This window comes from Vespa mandarinia, chromosome 23 (assembly GCF_050613455.1).
Source record: "Vespa mandarinia isolate Hongniang chromosome 23, ASM5061345v1, whole genome shotgun sequence".
NCBI classification, from domain to species: Eukaryota; Metazoa; Arthropoda; class Insecta; order Hymenoptera; family Vespidae; genus Vespa; species Vespa mandarinia.
In genome coordinates this window covers 2953300-2969920 of record NC_140832.1, presented here as the reverse complement: position 1 = coordinate 2969920, position 16621 = coordinate 2953300, and the positions used below count along the sequence as shown (strand labels likewise).

The 16621-nt window shown below is 29.7% G+C and overlaps 7 protein-coding genes across 12 annotated transcripts in view; all 7 read left to right on the top strand.

The window, feature by feature from the left end:
- The window catches only part of LOC118444450 (protein G12-like), a 28041-nt gene extending 23042 nt beyond the window's left edge, over window positions 1-4999 (top strand). The window contains exons 1-4 of one of the 6 annotated variants that reach the window (XM_085663677.1): window positions 3623-3637; window positions 3989-4061; window positions 4136-4582; window positions 4866-4999. In XM_085663677.1, the coding sequence (XP_085519803.1) occupies window positions 4032-4061; window positions 4136-4582; window positions 4866-4946 (558 nt within the window). In that variant the 5' untranslated portion in view covers window positions 3623-3637; window positions 3989-4031 and the 3' untranslated portion in view covers window positions 4947-4999. Of the gene's footprint in view, window positions 1-3622; window positions 3638-3988; window positions 4583-4865 lie in introns of those variants that run through there. The other 5 variants (XM_085663675.1, XM_085663676.1, XM_085663674.1 and 2 more) reach the window with 5 other exon arrangements.
- On the top strand, window positions 4942-6048 carry LOC146872283 (protein G12-like). The gene is made up of 2 exons (XM_085663678.1): window positions 4942-5062; window positions 5247-6048. The coding sequence occupies exon 2, from the start codon at window positions 5247-5249 to the stop codon at window positions 5895-5897; it is 651 nt and encodes a 216-aa protein (XP_085519804.1). The 5' UTR covers window positions 4942-5062; the 3' UTR covers window positions 5898-6048.
- A 1118-nt stretch (window positions 6049-7166) lies between these two features.
- LOC146872282 (protein G12-like) lies at window positions 7167-8366 on the top strand. The gene is made up of 2 exons (XM_085663633.1): window positions 7167-7226; window positions 7561-8366. The coding sequence occupies exon 2, from the start codon at window positions 7561-7563 to the stop codon at window positions 8200-8202; it is 642 nt and encodes a 213-aa protein (XP_085519759.1). The 5' UTR covers window positions 7167-7226; the 3' UTR covers window positions 8203-8366.
- A 218-nt stretch (window positions 8367-8584) lies between these two features.
- LOC146872281 (protein G12-like) lies at window positions 8585-9791 on the top strand. Its single transcript, XM_085663663.1, has 2 exons — window positions 8585-8635; window positions 8992-9791. Exon 2 carries the CDS (start codon window positions 8992-8994, stop codon window positions 9631-9633), a length of 642 nt encoding a protein of 213 aa, XP_085519789.1. The 5' UTR covers window positions 8585-8635; the 3' UTR covers window positions 9634-9791.
- A 224-nt stretch (window positions 9792-10015) lies between these two features.
- LOC146872280 (protein G12-like) lies at window positions 10016-11228 on the top strand. The gene is made up of 2 exons (XM_085663634.1): window positions 10016-10066; window positions 10535-11228. Exon 2 carries the CDS (start codon window positions 10535-10537, stop codon window positions 11174-11176), a length of 642 nt encoding a protein of 213 aa, XP_085519760.1. The 5' UTR covers window positions 10016-10066; the 3' UTR covers window positions 11177-11228.
- A 2702-nt stretch (window positions 11229-13930) lies between these two features.
- On the top strand, window positions 13931-15172 carry LOC118444480 (protein G12-like). Its single transcript, XM_035872787.2, has 2 exons — window positions 13931-13991; window positions 14342-15172. Exon 2 carries the CDS (start codon window positions 14342-14344, stop codon window positions 14975-14977), a length of 636 nt encoding a protein of 211 aa, XP_035728680.1. The 5' UTR covers window positions 13931-13991; the 3' UTR covers window positions 14978-15172.
- A 106-nt stretch (window positions 15173-15278) lies between these two features.
- On the top strand, window positions 15279-16448 carry LOC118444451 (protein G12-like). Its single transcript, XM_035872741.2, has 2 exons — window positions 15279-15474; window positions 15728-16448. Exon 2 carries the CDS (start codon window positions 15728-15730, stop codon window positions 16367-16369), a length of 642 nt encoding a protein of 213 aa, XP_035728634.1. The 5' UTR covers window positions 15279-15474; the 3' UTR covers window positions 16370-16448.
- The last annotated feature ends 173 nt before the right edge of the window (window positions 16449-16621 follow it).

Genomic DNA, 16621 nt, shown 5'->3' with positions numbered 1-16621 from the left:
CGACTTCCTTAGACCTAAGGTAACCATTGATACAATTTCCTTTTCGCTTCTTTATAAACTTTTGGTTAAACTTTGAAAATTTTTCAGCTAAACTTTGAGATACGTCAAACATAAAAATAAATATAATATTTGTGCGTATAACACGTAATAGAATAATTTTTACATTAAATGTCTTTTACGATTCAAAGTTCAAGTATTTAAATGCACTTTGATAAGTTTTGTTCTCAACGATTGGATACATACGTAAATTTAAGATATTCGATAAGATTTAATAACAAACATTTTATACGAATCAATTTTTTTTTTTCTTTTTTTTCCTGATATATATCATTGTCAATTTTAAAGCACGAATCTATTTTATTTTATCTGATTTCTGTTTCTTACGATTATTTCGATTATATCACAAATTCTTATCGTTTATAAAGTTTTTTCTTTGTCTTTTCTTTTCTTTTTTTCTATCAAGAACAATCGTTAATTGAAATGAAAGGACAGCATGCAAATGGGAAGAAAAAAATCAAAGAGAAATTGTAAAGAAAGGTAAGATATTTTTGTAAAAAGAAAATTAAATTTTTCCTCGGGAAATTAATTTGTAGCGATGATTCTTAATAAATGAAAAAAATAAAAAAATAAAAATTTTTTTTATGTACTTCTTTTTAAATTAATAGAACTGTCGGAGATTAAATTTAAAATTATCGACAAAAAATCGATAAAAAATCTAAATTAATCTAACTAAACATTAGATATTCTACGAATAAAATATTAATAATGTAAAATCTCTCTCTCTCTCTCTCTCTCTCTCTTTCTCTTTGCGTTTGGGATTTTTCCTTGTAAAATACAATTCAACTTTGTTTTAGTTATGATGTCATACTCGGTGGGGGAAAAAAAAAGTATACTGATAATTGATCTATGAAAGAAAGAAAAGATCGGGACGTAAATGAAGGAATTTTGAAGGAATAATAATTGTATCAATATCGACAGAAATTTGAGAAAATTCGAAAATGATAAAATAAAAGGGTCGAATTCTAAAAGAAGGAAAATCATATTTGAAGATTCGACGATTTCATTTTGAGATCCCATTCACGTTCACGTACATACGAACAGAGTTTCTTAGCTGGTTCCTCCCCCTTTTTTCTTCGCGAAAATCCTCGAGGTCGTTATATCGGTAACGATGGGACCGGCACGTCAGGCTGTTACCGCCACGTGCGGCCATAATATCCTAGAAAAGTTTGCCTGGCCGGCAAGAGAAAATAACTTGATACTACTCGCGCTTAAAGTCTTGCCGCGGAGTCAAACTTTCCAACAGGAATCCTTCCGGCTTTTCCAGAAATGATTATAACGCCGATATCACGAACCTCCTCTTGGGCAGTTTTCGTTAAGTTCGAACCGTGAATCTCGATGCATTCTATATATCGAATCAACTTATTTCCGAAATAATGCGAGCCTTAGAATAGATAACGAAGAAGGAGGAGAAGTAAATAAACAAACAAATAAATAAATAAATAAATGAAGTAAAAACGAAAGAAGAAATTAAAAATTCATAAAACTCTGTCCAATTTGTCTTTCGACGTTATAGTAACGAAACTAATGAGAGAAAACGAAATGACGAAAGGGATGATAGTGTAGCTACCATGAAATTGCGTTAAATCTTTGACGAAAGTAAGTACGTTACTTCACGCAGGACGTTGCCTCTATCTCTTCAACTTCACCTCCCCTCACTTCACCTCACCATACCTCACGTCACCACCCGTCTTAAAAGCGAGACGAGAGAAGGAAGTAACGGAGGATCCAAAGAACTAGCAGAGCTTTACATTGAGTGGAAAAGTTAAGAGATCGACCAAGACGATCCTTCCGCTTACGCAATGAAATGTCGCCTCTTTTACTTTCAGCTAAGCCTTTTCCCCCTTTCTATCTTCATTTCTTCTAACTTTTTCTCACGGTCTCCCTCTTTTTCTACCCTTGATTTTCCCATTACGAGGGAACGATGATGGTAAGTTCCGAGGCTTATTAAATTGTAACAACTTTAATTAGAGAAACGGTGTTAGTATCTCTCTCTCTCTCTCTCTCTTCCTATCTCTCTTTCTCTTTCTACTTCTTTCTTTGCCTTCTCTCCACTTCTCTCTCTCTCTCTCTCTCTCTCTCTCTCTCTCTCTCTCCCTTTCTATCTTTATATCTCCTTCGTCTCCAGCTGTTCCAACAGCATTGCGAAACTCTTTCGATTGGCAGTGCGAGAAACCGGTGGCTACGAGGCATCCCTTACTTTCCTTTTAAAAGTTAGCGCCACCTGCGCGAACATCGCTTCTTTCTTATTTATCGAAAGACCACTACGAAGGAGTCGTGACTATTCGCAACACGTGCTGCCGTTTTGCTTTCTTCTTCTTCTTACCCTTCCCTTTCCTCTCTCCTATTCCCTTATCGCCCACAAACCTCCTTCCTACTTCGTCGCCTCTTTCTATTCCATGTATTTTCTCTCTCTTTTCTTTTTTCCTTTTTCGCAACCAAACGAGTGAAACTTTCTTATGCATTAACAAAATTCTTCGGAATTTGTAAACGCATGACCCTCCTACTTCCAACATACCCTAGTCAATGTCCTATTATAATATATTCACATATGTTTCAAATCTCTCTCACTCTTTCCTTTACTCTTCTTCCATCTTTATTTTTCATTTAATTTTTTAAACATTAATGGACAATTAAAATCTTTCGACGTATATTAGATTTATGGTCTTTCACAATTACCGCGTAATTATGATCATTAAGTATATATAAAGTTTTCTCGATCCTCTCATCACACTTATCCCACGCCCAAAATCTTTTATGTTGTATCGTTTATTATTGTTAAAACATTTCAATAAATTAAAAATATATCTGTAGTTACAGTTTGTAGGATTATTAAAGTTTATATAATCAATTGATTTTTGTCTTCTTATACAGTTTGTAACATATTATTGAATATCGTTAAATCCTTATAATAATGCGAAAGAAGATAGATATGATTCATTATAAAAATTAGATGATAATAATTCGTATTAGATAAGGCCGATTTATACACCTGTTCTATTGAAATAGGAGATAAATAGAAAGATAGATAGATAGATAGATAGATAGATAGATAGATAGAGAGAGAGAGAGAGAGAGAGAGAGAGAGAGAGACAGAGAAACAAAGAAAGAGATAAAGAGAGAGAGAGAGAGAGAGAGAGACAGAGAGACAAAGAAAGAGATAAAGAGAGAGAGAGAGAGAGAGAGAGAGAGAGACAGAGAGAAAGAGTGAGATTACAAAATTTAATAATTTTATAATTAATTTTATAATCTTAAGAATATTGACCATCTTTTCTCATCAATCACGTTCAATATTTAATTTGATGAAATCATGATTATAATACATATACGTATAGGCATAAAATATATACACACGTGCATATCTTATATGTGTTATACTCTATTTTTCAAATTTATCGATGAGTATGTGTATCTGTTTTTCGATATCCAGAATGAAATTCATCGGTTATCTGGGTAATCAATCTTATCTGATTGGATAATGAAATAATTGAAATACGTTTTAGTGAGTATATAAACTCGTTAGAATTCTTGTCAAACTATTTTGTAAATTTTACAAAGTAGATCAGATATTTTTATCACAGTAAGTAATCAATTTTACAATACGAAATTGAATAGTATTATTATAAATAATTATTACGCTCGTCTTGTTTAATAATTTGTATAGAATAATTTGTATAAATATGTATAGTATATATATAATAATAATGTATAAAATATATATAATATATTCATACATATTATGTAACAAGAATAGAATAAAATTCCTTCTATTAATGTAATTATTAAATCACTTTTCTCTAAATATATTCAAATCAAATTACCAAAATTATTTTCAAAGAAAATATTGTTATCGATAAAGATAAAATTTGGAATTGCATATTAAATATATTAATTTATTCTACAGAATTAAATAGTCTTATTTATTCTACAGATGAAATTTGCAGTAGCTCTGATTGCAATTTTGGCTATGGCCAATGCCTGGACAGTACCTAATCTTGGCAAAGGTGAGCTTTACAAGGATCTACAAGAGTTCGTAGATTTGATCCCCGACGAAAAAATCCAGAAGCTTCTTTTGCAGTATGCCGCTGAAGATGCTGAAATACAAAGAGGCTTGACATATGTGAAGTCCAATGAGTTCAAATCATTGGTTAAACAAGTCGATGCCATGCCTGATTATATCAACCTGTTGAACTATATATATGACGCTGGTGTCGACATTTACTATCTTGTAAACCTTCTCCACGATTACATGGAAATTCCTAAATTGATACCACCACAAGGCTTTTCCGAGTACGGTATCACTGGTGGATACAAGGGTCTCATCGAGGATGTCAAGAAATTCATGCCTGAAGACAAAATTAAGGCTCTTTACTATCAAAAACTTCAAACCTCTCCATTCTTCAAAGAACTCATCGATCATTTCAAATCATCCGAATTCAAAAAACTCGTTCACACCATATATACTAATCCCCAACTCCAATACATAGTTAAAAGGGCCAAGGAATCTGGTTTTGATCTCGAAAGCGTAAGAAAATTCTTCCACGTCATTCTTGGCATCGACTTTCCACTCTTCTACTATTAAAAATCTATATAGAAAAGATTAATTTAATATTATATCTTGTATCGTTTAATTTTCTCATGTTAAAATCTATCAGAGAATCTTAACAATCCAAAATCGATACAACCCACCAAATAGATCTAATAATTCGATTTGTTACTTAATATTTCCCAAGAAACTAAAACCAATAAGTTATTCAATTTTTTAATAGATAATGTTGTTTTATGATCTTTTCCCTTCACATTTATAGGAATTATCGATCGAAAATTACTCATATAATTTTATCTTATCGAAAATAAAATTTATCCGCATTATTCTTGAAATTACTTAAATATCAAGATCAATCTTGAATATATAAACCAGGACATTTTGCGCTTACGATATATTCGAATTTGACAAACTGCAGAAGCTACTAATAGATAGAACCTCTATCATTTATTGGCAATCGTAAGTATAATATATATATATATATATATATATATATATATATATATATATTATTTAATATAGAATGGAATAAGATTCTTTCTACCGATATAATTATTAAATCAGATTTCTTTAAATATTGTTATCCACCAAGACAAAATTTTGAATTGTGAATTTCAATTGAATACTCTTGATTACTTTGTAGATGAAATTCGCAATAGCTCTTGTTGCAATTTTGGCTACGGCCAATGCCTGGACAGTACCTAATCTTGGCAAAGGTGAGCTTTACAAGGATCTACAAGAGTTTGTAGATTTGATTCCTGTCGATAAAGTGACCGAGCTTGTTAAGCAATATATCGCCGAAGATGCTGAAGTAAAGAGAGGTGTGGCATATACGAAGACCGAAGAGTTCAAAACATTGGTTCAAGAAATCGAGGCCATACCTGAATATATTAAGCTATTGAATTGCATATATGAAGCTGGTGTCGACTCTTATTACCTTGTAAATCGTCTCCACAAATATCTTGGACTTCCTGAATTGACACCACCAAAAAGCTTTTCCGAGTATGGAATCACCGGTGGATACAAAGGTCTCATCGAAGACGTCAAGGCACTCATTCCCAAAGAAAAAATCAAGGCTCTTTACCATCAAAAACTCCAAACCTCTCCGGCCTTCAAACAATTCATCGAACATCTCTCTTCTCCCGATTTCCAGAAAGTTGTTAATAACGTCTATACTAACCCCCGTTTCCAATACATTCTAAACAAGGCCAAGCAAGCTGGTCTTGATCTCCAACGTATAAAAGAATTTCTTCAAACCGTTCTTGGCATCACCGTTCCGAATAATTACTATTAAATACCTGTATATGGAAAGACTTAATTTGATATTATATCTTGTATCGTTTAATTTTCTTATGTTAAAATCTATTAAAGAATTTTGACGATTCAAAATCGATACAGCATGGCTCCGATTGATTCAACTTGTAACTTAATGTTCCGCAAGAAACTAAAACCAATAAATTATTCAATTTTTTAATAAATAACCGTAGTTTTATGATCTTTTCCTTTTACATTTACCGAAATTATCGATCGAAAATTTCTCGTATAACTTTATCTTATCGAAGAATAAGTTAATTCATATTATTTTTAAAATTACTTAAATATAAAGACTAATTTTGAATATATATATAAAAAAAAAGAAAGGTTTAACATATCTTCATAATGAAATCTTAAATATAAGAATATCTGAAAATTCATATTTTTAGATATTATCGATTGAAAATTTCTAATTTATAATTAATAAATGTGAAGTCCGATGAGTTCAAATTATTAGTTAAGGAAGTCGATGTCATACCTGATTATATCTACCTGTTGAATTACATATACGGCACTGGTGTCGACATTTACTACCTTTTAAACCATTATCACGATTACATGGAAATTCTTAGATTGATACAACCACAAGGCTTTTTCGAGTACGGAATCGTCGGTGGATACAAGCGTCTTGTCAACGACGATCGATGTTAAGAAATGAATTCCCGAAGACAATCATATCAAAGCTCTTTACTATCAAAAACTCTAAACCTATCCAACCTTCAAAGATCTTATGGATCATCTCACTTCTCTCGAATTTAAGAAACTTTATAATACCGTTTACAATGACCACCGTGTGCAATACATTGTGAACAGGGTCAAGCAATCTGGTCTTAATTTCGAACGCATAAAAAAATTTATTCGCACCATTTATTCAATCTGTATTCAATTCTACTACTATTAATAATCTATATGGAAAGGATTAATTTGATATTATATCTTGCATCGTTTAATTTTCTCATGCCAAAATCTATTAGAAAATCTTGATGATCTAAGATCGATACGAAACAGTTAATATATCTAATGATTCTATTTTTTACTTATTGTTTCCCAAGAAATTAAGATCAATATAATATTCAATTTTTTATCAGATAACATAGTTTTATGATCTTTACCTTTCACATTTTCAGGTATTATCGATCGATAATTCCTTAACTTTATCTTATCTTTAGATTAATCCACATTGTTCTTGCAATTACGTAAGGCCAATTTTGAATATATAAGCCACGGAATTTTGCGCACAAAATGTATTCGAATTTGACGAGGTGCAGAACATAGTAATACACAAAGCCTCAATCATTCATTGGCAATCGTAAGTATAACATTTTTATATAAATTGTTTCTCATTATAACAAATAGAATTTTGTTAAGCCATATCATTCGGTATATTTTTTTAAACTTTTAAAGCATACAATTGTAATATTATAAATATATATATATATATATATATATATATATATATATGTATATTACTATATTTAACAAGAATGGAATAAGGTTCTATCTATCGTTGTAATTATTAAATTAGATTTCTTTAAATATGTTCATTAACTTACTAAAAATTATTTTGAAAGAAAATATTGTTATCCATTAAAACAAAATTTTGAATTGTGAATTTCAATTGAATACTCTTATTTATTCTATAGATGAAATTGGCAGTAGTTTTGGTTGCCACTTTGGCTGTGGCCAATGCCTGGGCAGTACCTAATTATGAAAATAGCGAACTTAAAAAGGATCTACAAGAGTTCGTAGATTTGGTACCTGTTAAAGAAATCAAGAAGGTTATTTTGCAATATGCCGCCGAAGATGCTGAAGTTATGCAAGGTTTGGCGTATGCGAAATCCGAGGAGTTCAAATCAATGGTTAGAAAAGTCAATGCCATGCCTGAGTATATCGACCTGTTGAACTACATATATAGATCTGGTGTCGACATTTACAACTATGTAAACCGTATCCTCAGATACATTGGAGTTGATGAATTGAAACCACCAAAAAGCTTTTCCGAATACGCTATCACCGGTGGATACAAAGGTCTCATTGAAGATGTTAAGAAATTAATTCCCATAGACAAAATCAAGGCTCTTTACAATCAAAAACTCCAAACGTCTCCGGCCTTCAAAGAACTCGTGAAACGTTTCAACTCTCCCGAATTCAAGAAACTTTATGATACTGTCTTTAATGACCCTAGTCTGAAACATATGGTCATCGTAGCCAAGCAAGCTGGTCTTGATCTCGAAAAAGTCAAACAACTTGTTCACGACATTTGTCCCATCTGTATTTCGTTGTAGAACTATTAGAAACCTATATGGAAATGATCAATTTAATATTATATTCTGCATCGTTTAATTTTCTCATGTTAAAAACTATTAGAGAATCTTGACGATCTAAAATCTATACGACCCGGCTGATACATTTAATGATTCGATTTTTTACTTATTCTTCCCTAGGAAACCAAAACCAATAAAGTTTTCAATTTTTTATCAGATAACATTGTTTTATGATCTTTTCCTTTCACATTTTTAGGCATTATCGATTGAAAATTTCTTATATAACTTTATCTTATCGAAAAAAAAAATTAATCGACATTATTCTTGAAATTATATAAATATCAAGGGCAATTTTGAATATATAAACCACGACATTTTGCACTCACCATGTATTCAGATTTGTCAAAGTGCAGAAGCTACTAAAAGATAGAACCTCTATCATTTATTGGCAATCGTAAGTATAATATTTACATATATATATATATATATATATATATATATATATATGTAAATATTATATATATATATATATATATATATATGTAAATATTATATATATATATATATATATATATGTAAATATTATATATATATATATATATATATATATATATATATATATACATATGTATATTACTATATTTAACAAGAATGGAATAAGATTCTATCTATCGTTGTAATTATTAAAATAGATTTCTTTAAATATGTTCATTAAGTTACCAAAAATTATTTTGAAAGAAAATATTGTTATCCATTAAAACAAAATTTTGAATTGTGAATTTCAATTGAATACTCTTATTTATTCTATAGATGAAATTGGCAGTAGTTTTGGTTGCCATTTTGGCTGTGGCCAATGCCTGGGCAGTACCTAATTATGAAAATAGCGAACTTAAAAAGGATCTACAAGAGTTCGTAGATTTGATACCAATCGAAAAAATCAAGAAGGTTATTTTGGAATATGCCGCCGAAGATGCTGAAGTACAGCAAGGTTTGGCATATGTTAAGTCCGGGGAGCTCAAATTAGTGTTTAGAAAACTCATAGCCATGCCTGAGTTTATCGACCTGTTGAACTACATATATAGAGCTGGTGTCGACATTTATTACTATGTAAACCTTATCCTCAAATGCTTTGGAATTTTTCCATTGGAACCATCAAAGAACTTTTCCGAATACGGTATCACCGGTGGATACAAGGGTCTCCTCGAAGATGTTAAGAAATTAATTCCCATAGACAAAATCAAGGCTCTTTACAATCAAAAACTCCAAACGTCTCCGGCCTTCAAAGGACTCGTGAAACGTTTCAACTCTCCCGAATTCAAGAAACTTTATGATACTGTCTTTAATGACCCTAGTCTGAAACATATGGTCATCGTAGCCAAGCAAGCTGGTCTTGATCTCGAAAAAGTCAAACAACTTGTTCACGACATTTGTCCCATCTGTATTTCGTTGTAGAACTATTAGAAACCTATATGGAAATGATCAATTTAATATTATATTCTGCATCGTTTAATTTTCTCATGTTAAAAACTATTAGAGAATCTTGACGATCTAAAATCTATACGACCCGGCTGATACATTTAATGATTCGATTTTTTACTTATTCTTCCCTAGGAAACCAAAACCAATAAAGTTTTCAATTTTTTATCAGATAACATTGTTTTATGATCTTTTCCTTTCACATTTTTAGGCATTATCGATTGAAAATTTCTTATATAACTTTATCTTATCGAAAAAAAAAATTAATCGACATTATTCTTGAAATTATATAAATATCAAGGGCAATTTTGAATATATAAACCACGACATTTTGCACTCACCATGTATTCAGATTTGTCAAAGTGCAGAAGCTACTAAAAGATAGAACCTCTATCATTTATTGGCAATCGTAAGTATAATATTTACATATATATATATATATATATATATATATATGTAATATATATATATACATATATATATATTACATATATATATATATATATATACATATATACATATACATATATATATATACATATATACATATATATATATATATATATATATATATATATATATATATATATGTAAATATTATATATATATATATATATATATGTAAATATTATATATATATATATATATATGTAAATATTATATATATATATATATATATATATATATATACATATGTATATTACTATATTTAACAAGAATGGAATAAGATTCTATCTATCGTTGTAATTATTAAAATAGATTTCTTTAAATATGTTCATTAAGTTACCAAAAATTATTTTGAAAGAAAATATTGTTATCCATTAAAACAAAATTTTGAATTGTGAATTTCAATTGAATACTCTTATTTATTCTATAGATGAAATTGGCAGTAGTTTTGGTTGCCATTTTGGCTGTGGCCAATGCCTGGGCAGTACCTAATTATGAAAATAGCGAACTTAAAAAGGATCTACAAGAGTTCGTAGATTTGATACCAATCGAAAAAATCAAGAAGGTTATTTTGGAATATGCCGCCGAAGATGCTGAAGTACAGCAAGGTTTGGCATATGTTAAGTCCGGGGAGCTCAAATTAGTGTTTAGAAAACTCATAGCCATGCCTGAGTTTATCGACCTGTTGAACTACATATATAGAGCTGGTGTCGACATTTATTACTATGTAAACCTTATCCTCAAATGCTTTGGAATTTTTCCATTGGAACCATCAAAGAACTTTTCCGAATACGGTATCACCGGTGGATACAAGGGTCTCCTCGAAGATGTTAAGAAATTAATTCCCATAGACAAAATCAAGGCTCTTTACAATCAAAAACTCCAAACGTCTCCGGCCTTCAAAGAATTCATGAATCATTTGAACTCTCCCGAAGTCAAGAAACTTTATGATGCTGTCTATAATGACCCCAGTCTGAAACATATGGTCATCGTAGCCAAGCAAGCTGGTCTTGATTGCGAACAAATCGTAGAATTGATTATGTTACTTTGTTCCAGCTGTATTTGGTTGTAGAACTATTAGAAACCTATATGGAAATGATCAATTTAATATTATATTTTGCATCGTTTAATTTTCTCATGTTAAAAACTATTAGAGAATCTTGACGATCTAAGATCTATACGACCCGGCTGATACATTTAATGATTCGATTTTTTACTTATTCTTCCCTAGGAAACCAAAACCAATAAAGTTTTCAATTTTTCATCAGATAACGTTGTTTTGTGATCTTTTCCTTTCACATTTTTAGGCTTTATCGATCGAAAATTTCTTATATAATATTATCTTATTAAAAAATAGGTTAATTTACATTATTCTTGAAATTACTTAATTATCGAGACCAATTTTGAATATGTAAAACATGATATTTTCCACTTACCATGTATTCGAATTTTACGATGTATTCGGAAAGTGCAAAAGCATAAAATTGTAATACTATGTTAATATACATACACATATACACACAATCGGCGACAAGAATAAGTGGATAAGTACAGGAAATAGATAATGATAAAGTTTAATCGAATTAACGTGATTGTTATATACTGAAAATTTATTTATTATGTATTCTTATAGTATATACATTATTCAATAAAAAAAGTCATATTTACATTTGTGTGGTAAGGAAGCCACATTTGATGATATTGTTGGCTATTTATTGAGAGGCAAAAAGAAGTGGACACTTGGTTTAAATACTTTCGCGGGGCAAAAAAGGTATAAAAATATTAGACACATTTCACGCTTAGATTCCCTGATCCCAAACAATTTTTTCAATACCATTTCAGACTTCGTAAAAGTAAAATTATTTGTAAAAGATTTCAGAATATCAAAAACCTATGAAATTTTTATTCAAATTCGCCGATTAATTGTTTCCGATTGCCTTAATAAAGTAAGTTTTCGTGTGATAGCATGAAAATATATAGGAAATATATGGTCTCAAAAGATGATCTGAAAAAAATTTATAAAATTACCTAGCAGAATAATACTGTGGAAAATTTTTAATGTCGTGGACGCAAATGTTGTACCACCGTACACAAAGACTGTCGAACTATTCGAAAGTTTCAACAAGATCCAACAATTGCTTCGAGAAATATTGTGGAAACGTTATTACAGAAACAATTAAAAGTTTCCACAGAAATAATAAATCGAAGATTTGTACGAAGTTGAATTAAAATACTACAAATCTATACGTAAATCATATATTAATAAATATAATATGAAAAAGTGAATAATGAATGAGTATAAATATATTAGCATATTGAATGAAAATTTAGAAGAGGCAACGGTAAAAATGAGTCTTGAGGAAAAATTTGTCTTCCAACAAAACAACGATCCCAAACATGCTGCCAAGAAAACTATGAAATTTTTTTAAAAATCAAATATTAAATAGCTCGAATGGCTGGCCCAAAGTTCTGACTTAAATCTCATTGAAAACTTATGAAATTTATTAAATGCGAAAGTTTCATTAGATCAAAGAACTAATAAGGAGAATTTTTTTAATAGTTTACAAACAGCATTTGAAAATATTAATAAATTTTGAAAATATTAATATATATATATATATATTTAATGAGAATAGAATAGGATTCTTTCTATTGGTGTAATCAGTTTTCTTTAAAATACGTTCATCGACTTATTATAATTATTTTCAAAGAAAATTTTGTTATCAACAAAGAGAAAATTTTTAATTCTAAATTTCAATTGAATACTCTTATTTATTCTACAGAAGAAATATAGAAAGAATTCGAAGTAGTTTTGATTGTCATTTTGGATACAGCCAATATCTGCATAGTAATTAATCTTAGCAAGACGAGTTTCATTAGAATCTACAAGGTGTTTATTGATTTGATTCTCGTCGATAAAGTGGATGAGCTTCTTAAACAATATGTCACCAAAAATGCTGAAGTATAAAGAGGTTTAACATATGTGAAGATCGATCAGTTTAAGACATTGGATCAGCAAGTCGAAGCAGTACCTGAATATGTCAAGCTGTTGAACCATATATATGACGCTGTTATCGACATTTACTACCTTGTAAACCGTCTCCACGATTACATCGGGTTTTCTAAATTAACATCACCACAAGGATTTTCTGAGTACGGAATTACCGGTGTATACAAGACCCACGTCGTAGATTTTAAGTAATTCATTTTCAAAAACAAAATCAAGTCTCTTTACCATCAAAAATTTCAAACCTCTTTGACCTTCAAACCTCTTTGATCTTCAAACATTATATCGAATATATTCTTCCAATTTCTAGAAAGTTGTTAACACCCTCTATTCTAACCCCTAATTTCTAATACATTGTGAACAAGGCCAATCAAGTTGATCATGATTTCCAACACATAAGAGAATTCTTTTATTATTAATTTTTGATATTATCGTCCCGGCTTACTATTATCAAAAATCTGTATATGGAAAGAATTAATTTGATATTATATCCTACATTGTATAATTTTCTTACGTTATAATCTTTAGAGAATCTTGACGATCCACGATCGATACGAAACAGTTAATGGATTTAATGATTCGATCTTTTACTTATTGTTCTCCAAGAAATTAAGACCAATAAATTATTCAATTTTTTATCAGATAACGTTATTTTATGAACTTTTCCTTTCCGGCATGTACCGGCATTATCGATTGAAAATTTCTTATATAACTTTATCTTATCGAAAAATACGTTAATCGACATTATTCTTGAAATTACATAAATATCAAGGCCAATTTTGAATATATAAACCACGGCATTTTGCACTCACCATGTATTCAGATTTGTCAAAGTGCAGAAGCTACTAAAAGATAGAACCTCTATCATTTATTGGCAATCGTAAGTATAATATTTATATATATATATATATATATATATATATGTATATATTATTTCTCATTATAACAAATAGAATTTTGTTAAGCCATATCATTCGGTATATTTTTATAAACTTTTAAAGCATACAATTGTAATATTATAAATATATATATATATATATATATATATGTATATTACTATATTTAACAAGAATGGAATAAGGTTCTATCTATCGTTGTAATTATTAAATTAGATTTCTTTAAATATGTTCATTAACTTACTAAAAATTATTTTGAAAGAAAATATTGTTATCCATTAAAACAAAATTTTGAATTGTGAATTTCAATTGAATACTCTTATTTATTCTATAGATGAAATTGGCAGTAGTTTTGGTTGCCACTTTGGCTGTGGCCAATGCCTGGGCAGTACCTAATTATGAAAATAGCGAACTTAAAAAGGATCTACAAGAGTTCGTAGATTTGGTACCTGTTAAAGAAATCAAGAAGCTTCTTTTGGAATACACCACCACAGATGCTGAAGTTATGCGAGGTGCGGCATATGCGCAGTCCGAGGAGTTCAAATCAATGGTTAGAAAAGTCAATGCCATGCCTGAGTATATCGACCTGTTGAACTACATATATAGAGCTGGTGTCGACATTTACTACTATGTAAACCGTATCCTCAGACACATTGGAGTTGATGAATTGAAACCACCAAAAAGCTTTTCCGAATACGCTATCACCGGTGGATTCAAGGGTCTCGTTGAAGATGTTAAGAAATTAATTCCCAAAGACAAAATCAAGGCTCTTTACAATCAAAAACTCCAAACGTCTCCGGCCTTCAAAGAACTCATGGATCATTTCAACTCTCCCGAATTCAAAAAACTTTATGATGCTGTCTATAATGACCCCAGTCTGAAACATATGGTCATCGTAGCCAAGCAAGCTGGTCTTGATCTCGAAAAAGTCAAAGAATTTCTTCACGAAATTTGTCCCATCTGTATTTAGTTCTAGAACTATTAGAAAGCTATATGGAAATGATCAATTTAATATTATATTTTGCATCGTTTAATTTTCTCATGTTAAAAACTATTAGAGAATCTTGACGATCTAAGATCTATACGACTCGGCTGATATATTTAATGATTCGATTTTTTACTTATTCTTCTCTAGGAAACCGAAACCAATAAAGTTTTCAATTTTTCATCAGATAACGTTGTTTTGTGATCTTTTCCTTTCACATTTTTAGATATTATCGATCGAAAATTTCTTATATAATTTTATCTTATCGAAAAATAAGTCAACCTACATTATTCTTAAAATTACTTAAATATCAAGGCCGATTTTTGATATATAAACCACGGCATTTTGCATTGAAGATGTATTCGTATTTGATAAAGTGTAGAAGGTATTAATATATAATCTCAATCATTTACCGACAATTTGAAAGTATAATATTTTCATATATATTGGCTTCTTATCAGAACAAATAGAATTTTGCTAAGGTATATCATTCAATATATTTTTTTAAATCTTCAAAGCATATAATTGTAACTATATATATATGTATATATATATATATATATATATATATATATATATATTTCTTTTTTCTAAAAATTTCAACAATAACAGTATACATTACATAGGGTTAATTCCACACTTTGTTTAAATTAATGGAATTAATTTGCCGTTCTGTTTCATTGAAATAATTAGTTAGTTCATTATATCTTAATAATATTTGTTTATTCTTTGCAGATGAAGTACCAGCTAACGTTTATCGCGTCATTGATTTTAATTGGAGTATCCGCCTATTCTCCTAATATTGATTGGACTATGAATGAATTGGATCACGATATAATAGATTTTTTGAAGATTATGCCTGTACGCCAAATATTAAATATAGTAGAAAAATATAATAGTGATCCTGAAATGATAGCTATAGGAAAATATGTCATGAGCGATGAATTCCGTCAGTTGCTTTATACCGTAGAAGATTTGCAGGAATTTAAGAATTTCGTTCTATACCTTCAAGAAGCCGGTTATAACAAGATAAGAGAAATGAAGGCGCTCCATGTACTTCTGAGAATGAGAGATTACGTGCCACCTCAACCATCGAATCTAATGGTTGAAACTGGATATGGTGGTTTAAATGGTTTCATAAATGAAATTGTCGCAGTACTTCCTAAAGAAAAAATCCAGGAACTTCACCAACAGAAACTCGTAAAATCGGCGGCCTTCGCGAAATTCAATTCTTATGTTCTTTCGGAAAAATATGTTCAAATCGAGAATGCTTTGAACAGCAAGAATGAATATAAAAAATTAAAAGAAAGATCGAATGCAGTTGGCCTTGATATTCAAGCAATTAATAAATTCAAGTACCAACTGCTTGGATTTTAGAAATAAATCGAATATTATTTTAATTAATATAATATCGGATATGATATTTTTCATATTTAAAATTAAATCGTTATTTTAATCGTTATCTTAAATAAAATAATCGATATCAAAAATTAATAATATATAACAATGGAATTTCCTTTATTCATTCATTATTCCAAAAATAATAATAGGTAAATAATAATAATTCTAAGTATAGATGTACGTATGTTATTTATCAATACATTATTGATTTATTCTATTTTTATATTT